The sequence below is a fragment of the Oxyura jamaicensis genome, chromosome 2 (assembly GCF_011077185.1).
Source record: "Oxyura jamaicensis isolate SHBP4307 breed ruddy duck chromosome 2, BPBGC_Ojam_1.0, whole genome shotgun sequence".
Lineage (NCBI taxonomy): Eukaryota > Metazoa > Chordata > Aves > Anseriformes > Anatidae > Oxyura > Oxyura jamaicensis.
The window spans coordinates 113,904,365-113,926,646 of NC_048894.1; the positions used below are offsets into that span (position 1 = coordinate 113,904,365).

The 22,282-nt window shown below is 34.3% G+C and overlaps 1 protein-coding gene across 1 annotated transcript in view; it reads right to left on the reverse strand.

The window, feature by feature from the left end:
- The window catches only part of CCDC178 (coiled-coil domain containing 178), a 166,535-nt gene that overhangs the window by 2,903 nt on the left and 141,350 nt on the right, over nt 1-22,282 (reverse strand). Inside the window, exon 19 of the mRNA XM_035319302.1 lies at nt 15,815-15,949. Within this exon, the coding sequence (XP_035175193.1) occupies nt 15,815-15,949 (135 nt within the window). The remainder of the gene's footprint in view (nt 1-15,814; nt 15,950-22,282) is intronic.

The following is a 22,282-nucleotide window of genomic DNA, read 5'->3' on the forward strand; positions in this document are numbered from 1 at the left end:
CAAAATAGATTTAATAAAACATTTAAGATTAGATAGCGTTGTCTTAAAGGAAAATTTTCTGTGCTGGCTCATTGACAAAATGATACTGATACGTCTATCTAGGGCCAAGGTTTAGCATGCATTTGTATTCCCATTAACTAAAGACTGAGAACTGTGGATGTATTCTGTCACTCCTGAAATAGAAAAACAACTGTACATAATACCTCTGAGTTCATTTCCATGAGTGATTTACATCAATGCAATGACATTAATGTAAAACAAATTTCTGAATTAGGTTGTAAACTTCAATGGGACACCAATTTGAATCTCTGCATAGTTGTTACTGAGGAGATGCTTCATTCTATTCTAGTTGCCTTTTCAATCATATGATTGTGAAGAACAGGGTCATGGGAAAATTTCCACTCCTTTCCCTAAAGACAGTTCAGCTTGTTAAGAAGGAAGCTGCATTTTACAGTGCCTATAAAATGCACTAAGTAAATTAAGTTTATGACAGTCATATGCTTTATTAATGCTTCAATGAAAAAAAAAAAAATATCATTATTTCATTTTAAACACTGAAAACATTTATTTTAAATATACAGTGACATGATATATGGTCACTCATCTTCAATTTGCTCCATTAGGCTGACAGTTTCATATGCTAGTAGCTTTCAAATAATTAGAAATAAAGACTAAAAATACAAGGCAAACTTAATGCTTGATTTTCACACAGATGTAAATTAGGTGTAACTGTAATGAAATTAAGGATTTTAAACACAGAAAACTATCAAAATGAGGCCCTGAGTCCTTAATAGTCCTCACTGTCTTTTCATTTGTCAACAATTCTATCTAACATATTATAGGAATGGCAAGCAGGTATGACATTATTTGAGAAAGACAGCAAAACTTTAAGCTTCAGTGGCTTGATTCTTTTCCTGATTCTTTTACTATTTTATACCAATTCTCCTCTTTGGAGGCCTACAAGGAGTCATTTACTCAAGGAAAGAATTGGAAAAAAAAGACAACAGAGAATGAACTCTGTCCAATCTTAAACTAAGTCTGGCATAAGCCTGTAGGCAAATAATAACTGCCAAAACAGTACTCAAAGATTAATTTCCTTTGAGATTTATCCACAAATATGTTAGCTTAAAGATGTAATTGCTATTATTGTTTGATAAGTATTATAACTTGGAAGTATTTTAAACTTAACTCCCAGAGAATCATTTTCTTCCTAGGTGTGATACAAATCCAGTTATAACTGACATTTTATAAAAACCTGTCCTCAAATATTTTAGTAAAGTAATTTAAAGTAACTTTGGAAAGAGTTCCTCAAAAATAAATAACTTAAGTTAATTTCTGGTGGGAAAATAAAAGGGGAGGGGGCAATAGTTGCCCCCTATTTAGTTGCCCAATAGTTGCCCAACTGCTCCTTGACAGAATACTTGATATATGTGAAGATACAGTAAATTGACAAGGTAATCAGAAAAGTATGGAGAAGGACATAGGAATAATAATAATATAACTATAAATAAAATGTGAATGTCTAATTGGAAAATATACATATTGCTTTAGAAGCCAGCAACATTAGTGTTCAGGTTCTCATTGTTCCATAACACCATAACATATGAACAGCAACATGGAATCTAACCAAAGGTGCATCTAACCCACTTTTTTTTTCTTTTTTTTTTCTAACAATGGTCATGATGAGAAATGTAGGGAAGACTATAATGGCAGAATAAACTTAAGCAATATTCCTTCCTATTATTTTCCTATCCCAGAACAGATAGAAGAGAACAGGTTGAAGAGAATTTTTGCCAAAATTCCCCATGCTTCAGTAAGCACTCTTGAATTTTAGAAGACATTACAGTAATCTCAGAGTTATCATTCTGAGTTTCCACAGTCAGATACTTCTTCTTTTGTTGTCCTTGTCCTTGTCCTTGTCCTTCCACACATGGAAGCTCAAGAAAGGAAGGTTCAGCATTAACCTATAAACAACAACAAGATCTATATATCCCCACACAACTCTGTAAATACATTCATAGTCTCTGAAAAGAGACATTAAAGCATCTTGGTAAGACTGAGCACCTAGGAAGACAACTTGTACTGGTCAAGGTCAAGAAGTACGGCAGGGAGGGGGAAAGTCAAGGAGTGGTAACTCAGGTTCTCTTCTTCATGTCCTGCAAGGATATTTGTGTCCAAGCCAGCTGCCTCCATCATACAGGAAGGACAGAAAATTGCAAATGCTGCTTCAGAGGGCATGCACATATATCCCATAGATTTCTCTCACCTCCAATGGAAGTTGATTGTGCACCAAAATCATCTATCAATAATTTGATCCAATAAAACATTATTTTAGTTTTGAAAAGGAAGAATCTTTAGTATTGCCTAATAGCAAACTGCTGTTTCAAGACACAATTCTACTTAAAAACTTTTTTAAATTATTCCAAATCAAATTGCAGCCCAAACAGGCCACTCTTCTATATGTTGACCTTGATAAAGCAGAAATTATACAGGAGAAGCTGAAGTGCATGACTTCTCAACCTGAATGGTTACTGGGCAGCACCATATCTGTCAGGGTTACACTGACACTGTCATACTATTACAGATTGAGTTCCAGAATTATATGTTGTCTGAGTAATGATAAAGCAATGAAAAATTCTGATGGTTTATATACAGGAACAAAAATCAGCTCTTAGATGATCTATAGAAGTAAGACAGCAGCTGTCTTTTTATCGTTGAAATACGTGAAACTGAGAAAATTAGAGAAAGCAAGGAAAAGCTGCAAGTTAATTCAGAAGACTGCATCACCATGTTTGAGGTCTCTAATCTCAAATGCTAATCTTACCTATCTAGGTAAATCATATCCTTCATCAACTCCTCTAAATATTCCTTATATTTTAAATTCCACCTGTTAAGAAGTAGGAATTAAAAAGAATGAGAAATAAATGGAAAAGAAAGGTAATAATGTAACACCAGCAGTGGTTAGACTCATCACCTGTATAGGTCAAAGGAGTCAGTACTGAATGTGGAGTATTATTATTATATTGAGTTAAATAAGATATTAAGGTCTAAGAAAGATCAGAATATAGTATTTCCTGCATAATTACATATATACATTTTAAACAGAGTGATAGAGTATTGATGAATATACTACTGAAACTAAGAACATAATAATGCTTAACATTGTTAGATGCTAACAGGAAGAGTGTGTGTGCTCAAAAGTTTGTTTTCTTTTCCAGTATAATAAAAGATTGTGTCTTTCGTTATAAATCTGCCTTGACTATCTTCTTAGGCCATCAAGATTATGACAAAGCTATCACCACAACACTTACTTTTAAAACACAAATATAACTTTAGCTTTCAGAATGCAAGTTTTGTTACAAGGCAGCATAGTGAGAGTATGTATATTAACTCAACTTCCTCTTCCTTTATCCTGAGGAAAATAGTTCAGTATCCAAGGAAGCCAGTATAAGTTTCATCATTGACTTCAATAGGACCAAATTCAAGTGTGTATTTTATTTTGCAAGGCTTCCTAGTCCCTAAAAGTTAACTGGAATGAAGCATAGCATTTAAAAACTTCTTGTTTAGTGTACTCTTTCATTTCTTATTTTAGAAATTGAAGTAAAACTAAAACTGGTAGCTTTGAAAATCTGTGCCAAATGAAAAGGGATTTTCTGGAGTTATTATAGATAATTAAAATGCACCACTGAAATTCCACGATAGCTGTGACAAGCTGTCATGCTAAAACAACTCAGTGAAACTGCTGTGACCTATCACAGTTCTGGAGGAGAGTTAAACATAAGAAATAAACTGCTCTTCCTGTGTCTTCTACTCAGCTTTTTGCCAGTAGGAACACCAGAACTGGTGCTGAATCAGGTGATACAGACTGCATACACCTGTAGCAGTGCTGCATATCACAGGGGTGAGAAATACAGCTCTAACTACATTAAAAGAGAATGGCTTCTGTTCTCATTTTCTTCAAAATTATTCTTAAGAATAACTCTCTAAGTAATCCTGTAAGGTGTATCCTTCCCACCCCACTCTCCACCCCACAAAATAAAAATAGTTTTCAAAAAAAATAGTCCTTGTACAGACCTTCTTAGTCCCCTGAATTAGACATTTGTAGAGCTTAGGGATATGGTTTAGTGGAAGATTTGTTAGCGTTAGGTCAGAGGTTGGACTCGGTGATCTTGGAGGTCTCTTCCAACCTAGACTATTCTGTGATTCTGTGATTCTGTGATTAGTAGTGTCTTCTCTTTTATCTCACTTGCAGACTTCTGCTCTACTACCACATTCATACTCAGTTACCACAGTACTCAGGCCCAGAGAATATATCTCACTCCCTTTTTAAAAATACTTATGCGAATGGTTGGAAACAAAGACCTAGACTCCACCCTTTACTTCTCAGCCTGGAGTATGCTAAGAATGCTTTGCAACAACCTGTGAGCACAGTGACGGTAACAAAATTTACTTGGAACATTGCTCAAAAGAAGGAGTGGTTCTTGCCTCTAGGTTAAGAATATCACCAATGCAAAGAAAATAATAAGTGGAATGTATAGTAATGTCCCATTTTGCAACAAACTGGTCTTGTAACATTTTTATTCACTTTCTGCTTATAGCCTTAATTGGTTCCTTCCATACCACCAGCATCAGTCCCTTGAGTACACAGTAAGATGACAGTCCTGTTATGTTGGCCCTATGACAGATGTTTACTGATTTGTCCTCAGGTTTCTGAATATATCAGAGAGACACCATCAAAAGACATGATCTGAGAGGTTTTTATTTTATTCCTAACTTTGTTCCCATGTTTCAAGTAATTGTTTTTTAAGAAACTGTTTATGTTCAAATTGTAATATGCCAGAAAAATAAATAAATAAATAATAATAAAAAAATGAGGTTGAAGCTTGGAAAATGAAACCATGCAAAAAAGAACAGGTATTTAGGAAAAAGGCTGGAGAAGCAACAAGCTGACATGTTTCATCTGAAACCTGAATGTTTTTAAAGGGTGTATTTGGAGAAGATAATGAGTGGTTTTGAAGAGGCTGCTTATAGTAAAATAATGTAAAATATTTAATACCACAGATGCAACTTTGGGAGATTACAGTGTTTGTTGCAAGAAGTTCCTTATAGGAGTTTTCCGTGGGAAATGCTTGATTGAGTCAATCAAAATATGGGATAACTATTACACATTTTATAATTTTGTACATGACAGTCAGGATTTCATTCTGGTAGGTCATTTGATTCTCTGCAGGTGGCTCTGTTGGTTTCTGGAATAGTATACTGTGAATTACATGTTACACAAATGAAAGGCAGTTATAATTCTGGATAACATTGTATTTGATTCTACAAACATCTTTAGGCCTAATGCAAAGATTCCTTTGAATAATTTATCCAGCTAAGTGTCTGTGGTCCCAAACTCCTAATTTAAAAATGTTGATAAATGAAGTATCTCTTTAGCTAATAAATGAAGTATCTCTTTAGTTATCCTTTGTCAGCAACATTCATTTTAATGGAAAGTGAGTTTACAGGGTTACATGATTGAACTACTGAGCCAAGTCAGTGTTGGCAAATGATGGGCTAAATTATTGATGTTACACACTAATGAATTCTGATGAGAAATAAAATACAGACATTACATTTCAAGTGGTTCATAATTATTTTTGTACTTTAAAAGCAATTTTATTCTTTTTCCAAATCATACTGTTTCTGTAAAACAAAAACATAGTTAGTGATTATAACTAAAATTATTGAGTTTGAGGCAAAAATGCTCCTGTAAGTTTTCTTATACAAGTATAATGCTATTCACACTAGGACTCTGATTTCTTCTTATACTTCTGGGAGAGGATAATTAAATTAAATGTCTAAATTTTTAAACTGCTGTCTTTAAATAAAATAATCTACTTTGCAATAGTGGTTAAGAGATCAGCAGATGAGTTTATAATCTATGATATATCAGCATGTTTACTAGAGATGTTCTGAACTACCATAATTAATTCAGGTAACGACAAAAACAGAAGAGCTGCCAAAAAGGAGCTTTCAACATGTAAACAGTTCATCATTAAACCTGTGTTTTGATATATGTTTGAAATGGGTAGAAGGAGGTTACTCAACTTCAGATAGCCCAAAGTGATGTTGCAAGGTTGAATCATTAATTTAAAATGTCATTTCTCTGATTCTTTACTCAGTGTACTGGAGAAATAATAATATTATATATATACACATATATATTTTACTCACAAAGCCAGAGCTAAGTATTTGTTTATTTGGCAACATTATAACTTTGTAAATCCTTAATCTTCCTTAATCTTGTCTTTGTAAAAATGGACTTTAAACTTTCTTAATTATACACTGAAGGCTTCTGTCAATTGCTGGAAAAGCAAATCTATAAAGTGTCACTTCCTTTTCTTTTTGACACATAACAACTAAATAGCCATCTTACTTGTTGTCTTATTGCTGCATTCTCTTGTCATTCATACCATTTGCTTTGGATGGAATCAGAATCATTCTCACTTACCTTACAAAAGGTATCTTATGATCCAAATTATCTTTAAGAGGTTTGTCATTTTGGACCAAATTCTAGAAAGAGAGGTTCATGAGCTAGAGAGATTCAATATTACATATATCTTGGCATTAAACTTGAAGCCAGTATCCAAATATGTATAGTTATGTTAGCACAAATGCCTCAAAACCATGGCATTTTTTATTAAACTGAACTATTTAGAAACTTGATCCCTCTATTACTATATAGGTATCTATCAGTTAAGCTGGTGAAAACATAGTGCATTCAGACTACGTTTTCTCTTGTCTAGACTGTGTTGTTTAAGAAAACTATGTCTTTCCTGCTATTCAGCTTTGTTGCTTCAAATCAGGAGAAAACATGAATTGGAAAAATAATATTATTGATGAGAAATGGTTGCACTTCTCTGAAAAAGAAAACAAAACAAAACAAAACACCACAATATAGTTTTCACAAAACTATAATAAAATAATTTAATGAGATTTTGGTTGTGTATGCACTTTCCCATATGGTCCTGAATATAACAAGATATAATCTAATAACACATCTACTCAAACCAAGACAGCAAAACTCTGCAAAGAGAGCCAAGGATTCCTATACATTTTGCTAGGAAGGAAGGAAAACCTTGAATTCATTACTGTTCTGTTGTGAAGTACTGCTTTTTGAACTACTTCAATTTACTTAGGTGTAATAGGAAAGACTCCCCTGAACTATAGGTATAGCTGACAGCATTCCATAGTATGAAAGTTGCCAAGTACTCCCTTTCATAGGATCCATTAAACTTTATTTATTTATACATTTTAAATATTTTAAATATGTAAGTACTTGTATTTTATTTATTCAGGAACTGGACTCAGTAATCCCTGCAGACCCCTTCCAACTCAGCATGTTCTAAGGTTCTTTGATTCTATTTATTTATTACAGTTTATTTAAATTATTGTGTATAAACACTTCAATAAATATTCTAGTTACTTAATTCAATATTTAACATTTATGTTACTTCAGGAAAAATAATCCAGTAGTTTTCAGGTTCTGGAAAAGGCATCAAGCATAACTACTTCAATGTTATTTGAAAACTTCACAATACATGATCGAGTGTTTCATCAAATTTTTATTCCATCAAGCTTTAAACTGAATTTCTGAATTACTCTGCCAGGGTACACAGAAAATAATCTGAGATTTAAAGATTAAATCTCAGATTTTTAAGAAACTGGGAGTCACAGAGTTTCTGTCTTCTTGTCTTTTAGGATCTACTGACTTGAGTTGTCCTGCTGACAATAAAAGCAGGAGAAATTTTAAGTTTTTCAGTTCTTCAGATGTGACTGCAGTTTTGTGTGTTTGGCCCAAAAATGTAAGTTATCATAATTGCAATTGGAATTAATATGAATTCATAGACTACATTTTTGAATTCTAATTCTCTTTAATTGGAGGATAATTTGTGCTCAATGGGAAATGAAGATTGTCTAGTCCTTTCATCAAGAGTTAAAGTTAGATATCAATTTACATGTAGGAATCTTTTAAATCTGTAACCTTGTGTTTCATTATTAAAAAAATGTTGTCTATATCTTTCCATTAGTCAGTATATTTTAAGTTACAGCATATCTGTGTTTGGAAGTTAGAAATTGTAGGAATGTGGACAAGTAAAACTATTCTGGTAATATATAAGGGATGAATTCTGGTAAGTGGTTCTGAACAGTAAAGAAATGTAACTCATAGGAATTCTTATTTTAAAAGAAAATTAAAAATAAATATCCTAGATGTTATTGTCCCATCCTTAGATGTTATTGTTCCATTTTTTGCTAGGTCACAATTTTTAGTACTCAAAACACTGCTACATATTTCTGCACACACCCAACACACACACGAGTATAAATATATATCAATATATTGCAAGCAAGCTAAATAACTCATCACAACAATAATCCTGTTCAAACTAGTCTTAAAAATATGAGAATGCCTTGTGTTTTTCCAGAGACCACCTTCTAGCCTCCATCACTGACAGGCTGTCAGCAGAGCTGTCCTTCAGGTGGTGATTCTGGTCTGGTAAACACAAATGTCCTACTTTTTTTTAAAAAAAATATTTTTTTTATTTTTTTTCCCCTGCTATATACTACAGCTTTTAGGTGTCATTCTCATTTCTGAGTGATTTCATTCCTATCCCATTTACTTCATCTACTGAAACTTTCAAGGGAAGCCACAGAGGAGGCAGCCAGTTAAGGTCTCTCTAGGTGTTCCTGTGCATGCCTGAAAATGTTTGAGGTTTCATTAGTCTTTGGACATGATGCTTTGAAAAATAAAGTATTGATGAAGAGCACAAGAAGCAAGGTGCTGTGAGGTGTAAGTGGCACATATAACTAAATGCGAAGGACTTGTGTCAAATGAAATGTACACTTCAAAAATGAACAGGAAGTGATGTCATAATAAAGAACATCAGAATTTTGCTATGTGATAAGTGAAATGACAGCTCATGAAAATGAGGCAAGGAAATCAAGCAGACTATACCTGTTTTTTTTTTTTTTTTTTTTTTTTTTTTTTTTTTTTTTTTTTTTTTTTCCCTCTCATCATGCAAAAACAAATACATGGTCATGAACATTTTTGTGTCTATTCCATGGCAGTTGTATTTGTCACTACACATACATGATAAGTAAATTCAAATATTTTGGTGGATCATCAGGGTCATCAACTGAATCTACAAAAATATCAAAAAAAATATTTTAAAGATTGAAATAAAATATTATATCAGATTTTTAATAATTTCAGGTGTTACAATTCAAAATTCATAAGGGTGTCAGAGGACAACCATGTATTTTTAGAAACTATACTGGATGTTGATTTTCATGTTTATTCAGAAACCTATTGATCAAGTAACAAATTATTCTGCTCAGAAACATCACTACCATGAGCAGAAGCAGAAATAGCTGCCTTGTTGGCCTCAATTCCCCTTTAACCGTACAAAATAAATATTTCATAAATGTATAATAAAACCATCAAAATTTAACTTCAAAATTGTAAATGTTTACTATGAATTAATGTGACTAAGTACAAAAGCTTAGAATTAATTAAAAGGTGTGTAGCTGTGTCCCCTCAAGAAAAGTTATCTGTCATCTAACCCCATATGTCTCCAAGACAAGGCAGAAACAGCAAGACTGCTAAAGTGAAATCAGCAGGCAAAAAAGATACTACTGAGTGTAATCAGCATAAACGGTGATAACTCAACCCAAAACAGAGAAAAATAGAGAGAACATAGATTTTGAAGAGCATCAGCCCTGGGGGACACCATAACACACCTGTGTTAATAAGTTAGAGAACAAAAGATGCACTTAAACTGACTACCATCTGACATATAAGAAGCAAGTTAAGAATGAGTGGTTTTCAGAAAAAAAGAAAAGAAAAGAAAAAAAAAAAAAAAAAGACAAACCCTGCCTGTAATATGCAGCATTATAATGGTTTCTGGCCCTAGTGGAACTGCACTCTCTTTCCTGCATGGAGGTAGAACAGGGAGCCATGAAAACCAGGGGAATTTTACAGATTTAGGAAAAAATTTCCTCAGGTAAGACATAGTATGCACAGAGATATCCACAGAGATGTCCTCTGTAGATCAGCAAAGTCCCAAAGCCTTAGACAAAAATTGTCCTTTCACTGGGAATTTCTGCAAAAATTTTTTAAATAAAGACTATCTAAAATAGATCAAAACTCTTCTCTAGTGTAAACTAGCATATTTCAATACAGTGGAACTATTTTAAACAATAACAGCTTAAAATTTAGCCAAAAGGTTTTTGAGGATTTCAGGTTAATCAATAAAATTGTGTAAAGCTGTGGAAAATCTTATAAAAAATGAAAGTATTCTGGAGTCAAAATGACAGTCGGTGGTCTGATCCTTCAGATCCTTTGTGTCTTATGAAGCAATTTCTACTTAATCAAAATGGGTAAAAAACACTTCCAGCAAAGAAGTTTCTGAACTCTAAATCCTGATGTTTTATTTTCATACCATGTTACACTAGTGTGAGTGGCTGACTAAGGTAAGATATATTAAAATTAAGCCAATAATCTTGTACAGGTTAAAAAGGTACCTTTGTGGTGCCACCATCAGAAATATATATATATATTAAATACTCTAAAAGTACAATATTTTTGGTAGCATTTTATCTCCCAAAATAATTTTGACAGAACACTAGTCAAGATAAATCATCTAAAATGACGAACTAAATTGAAGACTGTCAGGGTTAAAGTCCAGTCACAATCCTAAGTAAAGCTATATCTGCCATCATATATCATTTTTGCAATTAGATAGCTAATTGAACTTACTCAAGAGCCAAATTATGGAAACTCCAAAATGTTATTGGGAAAACAAAAGTCACTGACTGAACAAATACCTTGCCCATGCACTTCTGGGAGAAAAGGCTTTATTTATTTCTTCTCCAATTTCTTAAACTAAATATGTTACTTTTATTATTTACTGATGGATTAAGACTGTATTTAGCAATTGCAGAAAGATTTCTGAGGACTGAAGTCCTCCAGCAAACTATAGAATATGGACAGCACCTACTGTGATGATGAAATTTTCCTCATGTTGCTCTGTCACATTTTTTCAAACCCCAACAAGAAAAAATCTCCATGAAGCTTTTATTTGAAGATAAACTGTCACTGACTTCAGCAATAGTCTTTGCTCTTCTCCTGGAAGAATCAGTGTAATCTACAGTGGAGCTCATAGAACTTTTACTGTCATGATAAAAACAAAGTCTCTTATCAGAGCCATTAGGCATATATATAAACTTCCCAGAATGAAGTTGCAATCAGGCACTAGTAAAGGAATTCTTAAAACTAAAAACTGCTTGGAAAAAAAGGTCGAGCATAAGAAGAAATACTCTTGCCTAAGAAAAGTCCTGCACTTTGCTCTACAAAAATAAAATAGATGAAGAATCAAAATTGAAAATATAAGTAATTTCAGCCATTGATCTCTGCTCTAGAAGTTGATATGATTGCCAACTTATTTATTTTTTGCTATTCCTTTGGAAGATTTTTTTTTTTTTTTTAAATAATATTGCAATTTAATTGCTAGATTTTATTTTATTTTTCCACCAGAAATATACTCACTAAACATATGGATCCTCAGTTGACCATTCTTACTTCCAATTCAAATAATAAATATTGGAAAAACAAACAAACAAACAAAAAAACCTGTAAGAATCATGTTAAAATCAGGGAATATATATTTAAAAGTCTAAATCATTGAAATAAAAGGAGTTTTATACATATTAAACTCGCATTTTGTTTAAAAAAAAATCTATTAATGCCACTATATACAATATAGACTACTGACCCTTAGCATAAAGAAAGCAGAAGCTAATGTTTAGTACAGGTTGGCTCCCATAATTCTGCCTTCTTGGTTCACACTATATAATGTTTTTATATTCACACACAATAATGTTTTTGGTTCACACACAATAATGTTTTTGTCGGTTCTTACTCAGAACTGATATCTAAAAGGAGGTGCATCTAGAAGCTGGTGTGTTCTGGTTATGGTTTCCAGGTGAAGGGACTGCTTCTGGGTGGGGAAAAGCAGACCAAAAATGTGTACAGCCAGTGCTAAAGCTGGATGTATAGCCAAGGAGGGACTCTGCTTTTTCCACCCTAAGCATGGCAAAGCAGAAAAGCTGTCCCTAGAACAGATAAGGCAGTGATGGCAAGCGTCAGTCTGGTGGTTGCTTCTGGGGACACAGTGCCCTGAGCACTCCCATTCAGTTTAGTACAGTTACCAATGTAGGGTTGGTAAGCAGACCTCCAGATTTGGAAAGTGTTTGCAAGCTGTGGGCTTCCTCTCATCCCTCCTTCATCCATGCAGTGAAGCTAAGTGTGCAGGAGAGGGCTTGAGACAGGTCAGGAATGTGCCAGGCTGATGGTTCCTGTTTTCCACTGCTTGCCAGGCTTACTTCTGGATGATAGCCTCACAGACAATGTAGCCGACATAGCAACATATTTTGTATTCCCAATACCTCCAAATTGTGTGTGCACAGAATCCGATATTAGCCTTAGCTTAGCCAAGGGCTTGTGTTAGCAGTGTGACAGGAAGGGAAGCCTGCAATTAAGAGCAAGCTCAGATCCTTGTTTAACTAGCAGGGAGAATGACCAAAGGCAAACCTCTTCCACTGATGCCCAGCTTGGTGCTGATAGAAATTGGTACTGGTACTACATCAAATTCTTTCTGAAATAATTTTGAGATACAGACATCAAAGGAACTTGCCATCATTGTGAAGTTCTACTTTCAATTTAACTATTTTTTTAACTTAATTATTTTTAGCAAGATTTAATTGCAATAATCTTTTGCTTTGTTTTGTTTTGTTTTGTTTTGTTTTGTTTTTCCAAGTTATCATTAACTAAATGACTTTGCTATTAAGTGGGATCCCACCTAAGATTTTGCTTTTTGTTTTGGTTTGGTTGATGACTAACTCCACTGATACCTGTTACTGCAAACATCCTTCTCACTAATGTCCTTGGCACTGTCATGGTCTCATCTAGGCCATGGTTATTCTCTCTGGACCACCAAGTCTTACAGGTACTATGGTCCGTCTCCACTGTTGGAAAGAATGGGAGGGCAAGTCTAGACATTTAAAAGTAGGCTTAGCAGTGTAGACTAGCAATGAGGAAACACTGGTGCAATCTGTCTTCTAGTCTGAGGCAGCTCTTGATTTTCACATCACAATTTTCCCCAAACTCTGCCACTGTGTGTAACTGGAGAGTGTTACTGGTTAAAAAGTACCTGCTGGAAAGGTTAAAAGAAAAGAAAAGAAAAAAAGAACAACAACCCTGCATTATCTACTTTTAAGTCTCTCTTTGGATCTCACCCAGGTCATGGCTTCTGTAAAATATTAGAAAACACTTAGGCAGCCAATGTACTGTATCTACTGCCTCTCCTAATTCACTCTTCCTTTGTGATTCACCTGCTCCTGTTTGCTCTAGTCAATGTAGCTGCTGGAACGCAAGCACTCATGAGCCAAAATCACAGTTGCTGCACACTCTCATGCAGCTCAGCACAGCAGGTCCTCAGCTTCACATGGTAATGTGAGACGGACACAAGAAACAATGGCAAGAAAAGTGTATTTCTTGCTGAGAGGAAAGGAATAGGAATGGCTGTCATGTTATTTTGGAAGTGCCTGCCACCATGTTGAATGCCATCAGGGTAAAAAGAAGAAGAAGGATAGATTGATCTGATAATGACACAGATAAAGGCTCAGGTCCATATGTAAATAAATCATTGCCAAGACCTCTAAAATATAAAAATATCATGTTTTTGAGGGAAAATACTCTTCCAAATATCCTGGTAATTGCTCATAGCTGAAATAGTTTCCATTTTAATTTTATATCCTTTCCTTGTTCATTATTTTAATGGTAAGTTATTTCCATGCAAACTGCATGAAAACATAGGAAGAATTTTAGAATACTAGAACCTTTGTCAGAAACAGATGCCACAGATAATAAAAGTGGGCAGGAAGCAGATTTTTTTTCCAGACTTTGAACAAAATGTTGTCTCTGGTAGGTCTGAGCTATTCAGCTCTGAACACCCCTAAATGTTGCAGGGCTTTATATCTTAAAGCTTAACTTAGATCCACCTCTGTCATTAGTTGGGTTACTCAGGAAGACAAGATTTACAGACATGGCTTCTCAGCGTGAAAGACATACATGGAAAAAATTATGCTAAGGTGAAGGACTTCTGAAAAACTAATTAATTAAAATATGGACTAGTTATTGACATAATGTTCAATGATATGTGAGGTTCATAGTACATCCATTAAAATACTGTGTAACATGAGACTAATGTAAAGATTCATATGTGAGGAAACCAGCTGCCACCTGTGGGTTCTATGTCCCTGTTATTATTATTCATGAGCTTTAGGCTGAACATCAATCACCTTTTTTCTTCACTCACTATTGGAGTAGTTGAATACAGGAGAGAACAGAATTCATCACGGCTATCCCACAGCAAAAATGAAAAAGGAGCTTTTCCAGTTTTTCAAATGCTAAATGAGAAATTTGAATGAAAAAAAAAGTGCAATCATGCAATTCTCCACTTACCTGTCTTCACTAGCACACAGTTTGTGCAATATTTATCAAATACAACACAAAAACAAATCCATAAAATTAAGAAAGTATTTCAAATAATTGTGTACAAAATGTGAGTGTATTTTTATTGTAATTATTTTTTCTTGAATTTCTGTTTTTAATATGACAATATTTTCTAGATCTTTTATAGCAGTAGAGCATATATAGAAAACTGGAATTTTAAAATAAAAATCCTCTCTATCCCTTGGTGAAAGTCTGAAAACTGAGCATGATGTTGGTGCAGTTTAATGGACTTCTAGAACTTATTCAAGTTAGCTTTTACTTTAATGCATCAGATATTAACTGGGAAGTGCAATTGTATAATATTAAAATTTAATAACATTGCTTGCACAATCATACAACAAAGCTTTAGAGTTAAAAATTACAAATCAAGGTTTATAAGAACATGCTGCACTAAAGCTGCATCATCAACATAACTTCTTCTGCAAGGAATAAATCCAAAGATTTTTTTCACTGAAGTCTTTTAAAAACCCTTCACAAATGCCATCTGGTTATGGCCATTAACTATGGGAAGAGATTGAGAGGAGTGGCTTTACAGAAATTTGAATAAGATATCATTGCACAAGACAAAAAGAACAAGAACATACAAACCATATATTATATCATAGTTATTTTTCCTAGTAAATATATATACCTGGGGAACAAGTCATAAAATGAAAAACAATACACGTCTGGAAACCATTTCTTAAATCTTATAACTGCACAACATTGTTTCTTTACGAATAAGGGAAAGTTATCATATAACTGAGCTGGGAAGGTATGGTACTTCTAAAAACAGTCCCATGGTAAAGAAATTAAATATGAATACAGTGAAAATGACAATATTGTTTACCATGGAAATAATATTTGCACAAAACAGGATGGAATAACATTTTCTAAAACAACTGAGCAGCTGTACTAATGCCGCTCCGTGTTTCAAATGTTTATATCCAATATATTTATAATAATCTTTTCAAAGGTTTGTGAAAAATAAATCTAATCTTCCTTTTTTTTTTTTTTTTTTCTTTTTTTTCCCCAAACTATGCGTGGTATATGTGCTAACTTACTGAATTCATCCTTCATGCAATTCCAGTTTATTAAAGAGGTTAAAAATTTATAAAACTCTGATGGGATATGGTTTTAATGCTTCATCACACTACCCATCATTTGCTTTTCAATCTAGATCAGAATGATCTTTCCTACTTCCCTGCAATCACCTACCTGCACAGCTAATATTTTCTGAGCGTTCTCCTGAGAGGCTGCCTGGATCCTCGCCAGCCCAGCCTGGCCGTAGAGCCCGCGCTGGCTCAAGTACGCCGCCAGCACCCTGCGCATCCTGCTCTGCAGCACGCACAGCTGGAACGGGAGCCGGGGGGCGGGAGGGGGGGACAGAGGCAAAAAAAAGGAGGAAGGGGGGGAATGAAAAAAAAAAAAATAATGAAAAATCCCAAGTCAGAGTAGGAGAGGAAATTAATGGCAGTGTTCAAGAAGAATGATGGAGGGAAATATAGAAAGCAGTCAATAGCCCATTCGGCACTGTACGGACCTGACAGGAATTTCACAGTCTCTTGATTTTTCAGCCCACTCATGTGCATTCATCAGAAACCAGTCACATCTGGCTGCCAGGATGGGGGGTTAATTTTCTCTAAATGCCTCAGCAGTTTTGTTCTAGCTGAGGCAAACTCTGTGACTGCAAAGCTGATGAGTAAAATATTTCTACTTCACCCAGTTTAACTCAAAACCGATAGCCTCGGGACATATTGAACCTTTCTTTAAAAAAAATAATCTTTTGAAGCTTTTTGAATGGCACATCAGGTCAGGCCAAACTTTAAAATGCAAGTTTAAGACTTTGATGGACACTAGGGTGTGTTTGTCCCCCTCCCGCTGTCCCCCCCCCCCCCCCCCCCATTTTTTTTTTTTTTCCCTGTGTAAAGCTTATCATAGCTTGGCAATGTGTGCTTTAGTGCATGACAAAACTAAAGAGAATTAACTTAGCCATCAACTGCTCAGGGAGAACAATAACAGGAAAGAAATTTCCAGATAGAACTTCCTATTAATCTACCTAGCTATAACCATGTGACATGAAAGCATCTAACAGCACTAAATTACACAGAATGCGGCTACTGAGAGTGACACTCCTTAAAAAAAGGATTGTCTAAAGATGTATAGCGAAGATATCACTTACCGTAGGAATTGCATTTGTTACTAAGAGTTATAATTGATATTATTCAAAGGAGGAATGTTTACCCGATAGGCTTTTGCTATTTGTTAACATTAATTATTGCTAGAATTTACAGTTAAATATCTACAGTTAGTATCAGTTTTTCCTTAATCTGCAAAAATTTGTAACTCATAAACATGGTGTAGCACATCTCTCATTTCAGAAGAAAAATGTTTAAATATGATCTCAACATCTACTAACACAAAATGCTTTTGAAAGACCATGTGCTTTGGTAAATTCTGCAAACATTGCTTCATACTCTAGACCAGCTGTAATTTAGAAAATGGAAGTTTAAACTACCTAAATTATTGCTTAGTTGAAATACATGGTTTTGTTTCATCAAGTTAATTATTTCAATAAATTTCATAGCTATTGTTAGCATGAAGCCTTCAAGAGTATCCCTGTCAACCAGATTAACACAATGGATTGTACCATTCCTTTGGAAATATTACATTTCATTAAGGTCAATGCCACAGGTCAATAATTGGATCAGTTATAAAGAAGCTTTTACATGATAAGATATGACTGCTCTTTAGGAGCAAGCGCAGTGTACACTTCTTCAAAAGAATGTAGATTATAGTAATGTCAGGTGAGCTATTACAGCCTAGAGAGTAATTAATGCACATTTTCAAAATTAATGGCCTGATTTTCAGAGATACTGAGTTTCCACAAGTCCCATTAGATTCTATGGAAGCTGTGAGTATTCCGCATCTTTGTAAATGAGGCTGTAAAATATTAAAACAGATCTTTGTATGTATTTGTTTTGAGTCATGCCAGTGTATATTAAAAATAACATGAGGGAAGGTAGATGAACTCAATGGGAAAATATAAAAATATTGATCTGAATTACAGCCAAAATGTGAAACCAAATATGAATACGTTTTCCAATTTGTAGAAGCATTTCTAAGTGCTACTGCTCCTTTCCTCCTACTTTAGGATTTTTTTATTTTTTTTTTCTTGATATAAATCTCAAGCTTTCCATGGGTCTGTTGTTAGTTCAACTATTTTCAAACCTCATGTTGTTAGATACCATTCTGGAGTCTGAAAAAGAATGCAGGTGAGAGAGTAGCAAAACAATTTGTGATGTTTTAATAAAACAACCTAATTCAGTCCAATAGAAAAACAACTTAAGTAGAAAACTATTTTGGGATTATTAGAATTCCATTTTTTGTAAAAAAAAATCAAACGATTGCAAGATATATTGTTCTGAGGAAAATGGAAGTTGGGGGAACATGTGAAAGGATTTGTTATTGAATGGTGAAAGGGAACAGTGGCTATCCAGTTCAAAGACTATCCAGGGTTTTGTCTTAAGAGAATAAAAATACATTCAAAAGTTCCAAGGTTTGACTATTTGAAAATTGCTATAATAAGTATTCAGAAACTGACAGTTTGTAATGGCTGGTGTTCAATAGGACCTTCACTAATGTTTCTCATTTCAAAGAACCAAATAACCACTTGCAAATTACAAGTACATGATAGCTCTTGCTACTATTGTAAGTATCCTGCATCTAAAGTATTTCATATTTTGAATATGTTTTATTGTGCCGAGCATAATGGAGACTAAACTCAATATTTATTAATTTTACAATATTAATTGCAACATAAATAACATTCATGCACACAATCAGAAATACATGTCTATGTGGGAAAGTAACAGCTTGATCAAATGTTACCTGAAAGCTTTGAATAAACTGAGGGACTCTCTAACCTACAAGAGGCAATGCAAGTTCCTGAGTCTACTTCAGACCCATAGTTAATGTAATAATTTAAAACAGAAAAAATCTTATGTCATCCAGCTGAAGAGCACTTCTAGTCCAAAATCAGCCTGTAAATTTTGGAAGTTTGGCCATCATCTCTCTGTCTCTATAGGCATACACGTTTCCTTTAGTTTCTCTTTTCATTCATATAATAGACTCGTTAGCTTTTCCTTATCTTTTAAATTTTTATCACAATTTTAAGTAGGGACTTAAGAAATCACGGCATGCATGAGTTGCATATATGACATTACTGTTAATTCTTCATTTATTTTTATTTTTATTTTTTGTTGCTTTGTTTCACTATAAGAGAAACATGCTGTTTCCTGGGTATTTTCAACACATTAAACAAAATGCTGACAGAGAAGGTAACAATATCTTCAGTGTGCAAAGCATAGAAACATGCAGAGTAGCCAAATATTTGTATGACAGTCTCCCTGGTTTTGATGTTTACTTGCCTATAGGAACAGGACTGAAGGAAAAAGCAAACAAAAAGAAAAGAGAGCTTCAGATTTGGGTGATTCAAAAGGAGAGGATTTTTCTTTTTGTCAGTTTTGTACCTCCCACAACTGGAGCTCATACAGATCTATCATTAGACTCCACAAAATAATCTTCTGTTAAAGGGACTGTAGGTGTTTCTGCAATCATCAAAACTAAGTTAATTCAGCAAGGAGAAGCAATCACTTTCAAAGAGCTTTCTCTTTTGGATGGGAGGGAACAATTTTTGCAGCAAGTGACTTCTCACAGTCCTCACCCTACCAATGAAGAGATGTTGAGCAGCAGCTGGAGATATACCTTTATGAGCTGCTAGGGAGAACAAATGATGTTGTCAAGGAATTGCCTCACCATTCTGCTGCTTTGGGGCTTTACATCTATTCTTTACTCATATTTTGTTTCCCCTCCATGCATTGCAGAGGGGCTCTATATTTATTTAATTCCTCATTTACATGTGGTACTTATCAATAATAGTGTAGATTTCAGAGAAGTAGGAATGAACTAGTTGCCATAGCTATTTTACTAGACAGGAAGCTTAGATTATAATTTGGGGCCTACCAAACATGGTGCCTTATTCTATTCTCACCTTTATCTTTTTTGTTGTTGTTGCTGTTGTTATGATAAACCCAGATACTTCACTAAATTCATGCCTGGTTTGTTATAATATGAGGTTGAAATTAAGCTACTATTTTAATCTGACATTTCTCACTTGAAGGATCAAACTGGGACCAAAAGCATACAATACTTGAAGCTGAGGCCTATTCAAGCCTAACACATTATTCCAGTTGTATTGTTTCTAGGTCCTTATTAATTAAAGCTATGATAATATTTAGATTCTCTATGCCGTAAACAAAAGATAAATTGAGGTATGTGCCGTACCTCTATTCACATTCTAGCTGGCATGGCCAATGACAGCAAATAAGATGATGTGGGCATTAAGTATTAATTCTTGTTCACTAGTTAAGACACTAGAAGGCTTGTACTCTAGTTAGTAGCATATAAAAATGCCCACATCATCAAGCATAGGCTGCAATTATTAGAGATGGGAGTAACACTGGGCTTGCACAGATATACTTTCATGTACTACAAGAGCTTCATTTTGCTGTAGTTCAAGACTAGCACCAGAAAAACCTGGCCCCTGATTTTGGGCAAGTTATTTTAAACAAAGAGACATTGTTTGCTGGTACATTATCAAAATTAAAAAAAAAAAAAAAAAAATCCTGCATAGATAAAAAGCAATTGTATTGTATTTTGACCAGAATATTTTCTAATTTCATTGCTTGGCCATTCACAGGGACACAAAATTTTCATCTGCTTATCTTTCATTACACAGTCTAGCTGTGTTGGACTAGACTAATGCAGATTATAGACATATTTGACAATGGACGCAGAACTAGGGGTGTTTACTTGGTTAAACATCAAATGGCATCTGGTACCATTAAGAATACAAAAAGAACAACACATGGGACTCAGTTGTGATGCTTTTCCAGTGGTCAACAACACAGTACTTGGTCTGCTTCTGTTGCCAGTTCTAGCCAGGGACTACACACTAGCGTCATACTTGGTTATGATTACAAACCTAATCCTCCTCACAGATGTTTTTAATTAGTGAGATTCAACTGATCTGAATATAACTGTTCCTGTTTTACACATGAGAATATAAAGAGAGAACCAGACCCTCTATGAATAACTTTTCATTTTATTTTCCAAAATTATAATTATTCATAAGTTATGTATTCTACATTCAGAATACAGACTTGCATCTAAGACATTTGATCTAATAAAACTGCAAGGTTCTGAATCATGTAAAACATTAAACGTAATAGATCTAAAATGAGATATATTATAGGCAGGACTAGTATGCTTCTTATCTCAAAAGAAGATTCTCTTTTAATTCTGCCAAACTTTAAACATTTGATCAAAAAATGTGCATGGCAGGTGTTTGCCCCAGGCTGGATTTGTTTGGATAGCCCAAGCAGTTTGCTTTTTCTGTGAGGCTTTCTAGGCAAAATACGTTACTCCGCTCCTGTTAAAAAATTGTAGTGATGTCTGCTTTTCTAGATACAGTTTTCAAAGGTGACTGAAATATCATAGGGCATGACATTTTTGTATATGATGACTTCATAAAAATCATCTGGTGAAAATTATAGGCCTTTGGAAAACTTCTGACTGCAGATAACCACTAGGAAGTTTTTCTGTTTTTATCAGCTAAAACTTTTAAAAACATTGTCCCCTGTAAACATTCTTGAGCCTCTCCCTGCTCCTAGACTTGACCAGACTGTTAATGTATCAGCATTGCCAAGCAAGTGAGAATGCTTATTTCTATGTACATAAACCATCTTCACAAAGCAATTTGTTATACATCAGTTCAAGCATACATCACTGAAACTTAATTTTCGCTATAATGGCTATTATTTCAGCACAGGATGAGATTTATCACTAACAAAGTGCCTATCTCTGTATCAGCATAAATATGCATCTTTTGGTGCTCACCAAACATGGAGAAAAAAAGTAATTCTGAAAACTGGAAGGTATGTTTGGATCAAACTAAAGCCTGGGTTAAGGATGCCCACATACGATTAAGAAATTGATCTTGTTAATCAACTTTTGTGTAATTCTAACAACAGAAGCTTCATTTAGGCTTTACAGAGCTACACTAAGACACAGTAACAGGAGATCTAATAAGGATACAAAATCCTAAAGCATTAACATGGAATATTAATTGCCAGTACAATAATACTTTACCATTAAGATTGAAGAGACTTAGAGACAGAGCTACTCCAAATAAAGGTTTATTCCAGACTGAAAACAATCTAAGGAATTACATATTGAGACATTTTAAAGAACTATCATTTGCAGACACAGGAGGTAAGTCATAGCTAATTGTCCAGTGACTAAAACCATTTGTGAATATTAAAATGAAGAGGAAATGGACTAAGCAACAGCAAAAACTGAAAAATATACATAGCTGAGGCAGATGAGAGAAACAGATGGGCAGAGCATTTCCAAGAACTCTCACTAGATTCAGCCCACCATCAATACCATATTTTGATGAAATATTATGAACCTAAACCATTTAACAGTAACAATAACCAATTGAGATGTCAGCCATATACACAGCAATCCAGAAGCTAAAAAACGTCAAGGCAGCTAGCAATGATCTTGTCACCAAGAAACGGAGCACTAAATGCCATAATTTAAACGAAACTCATTCAGAGA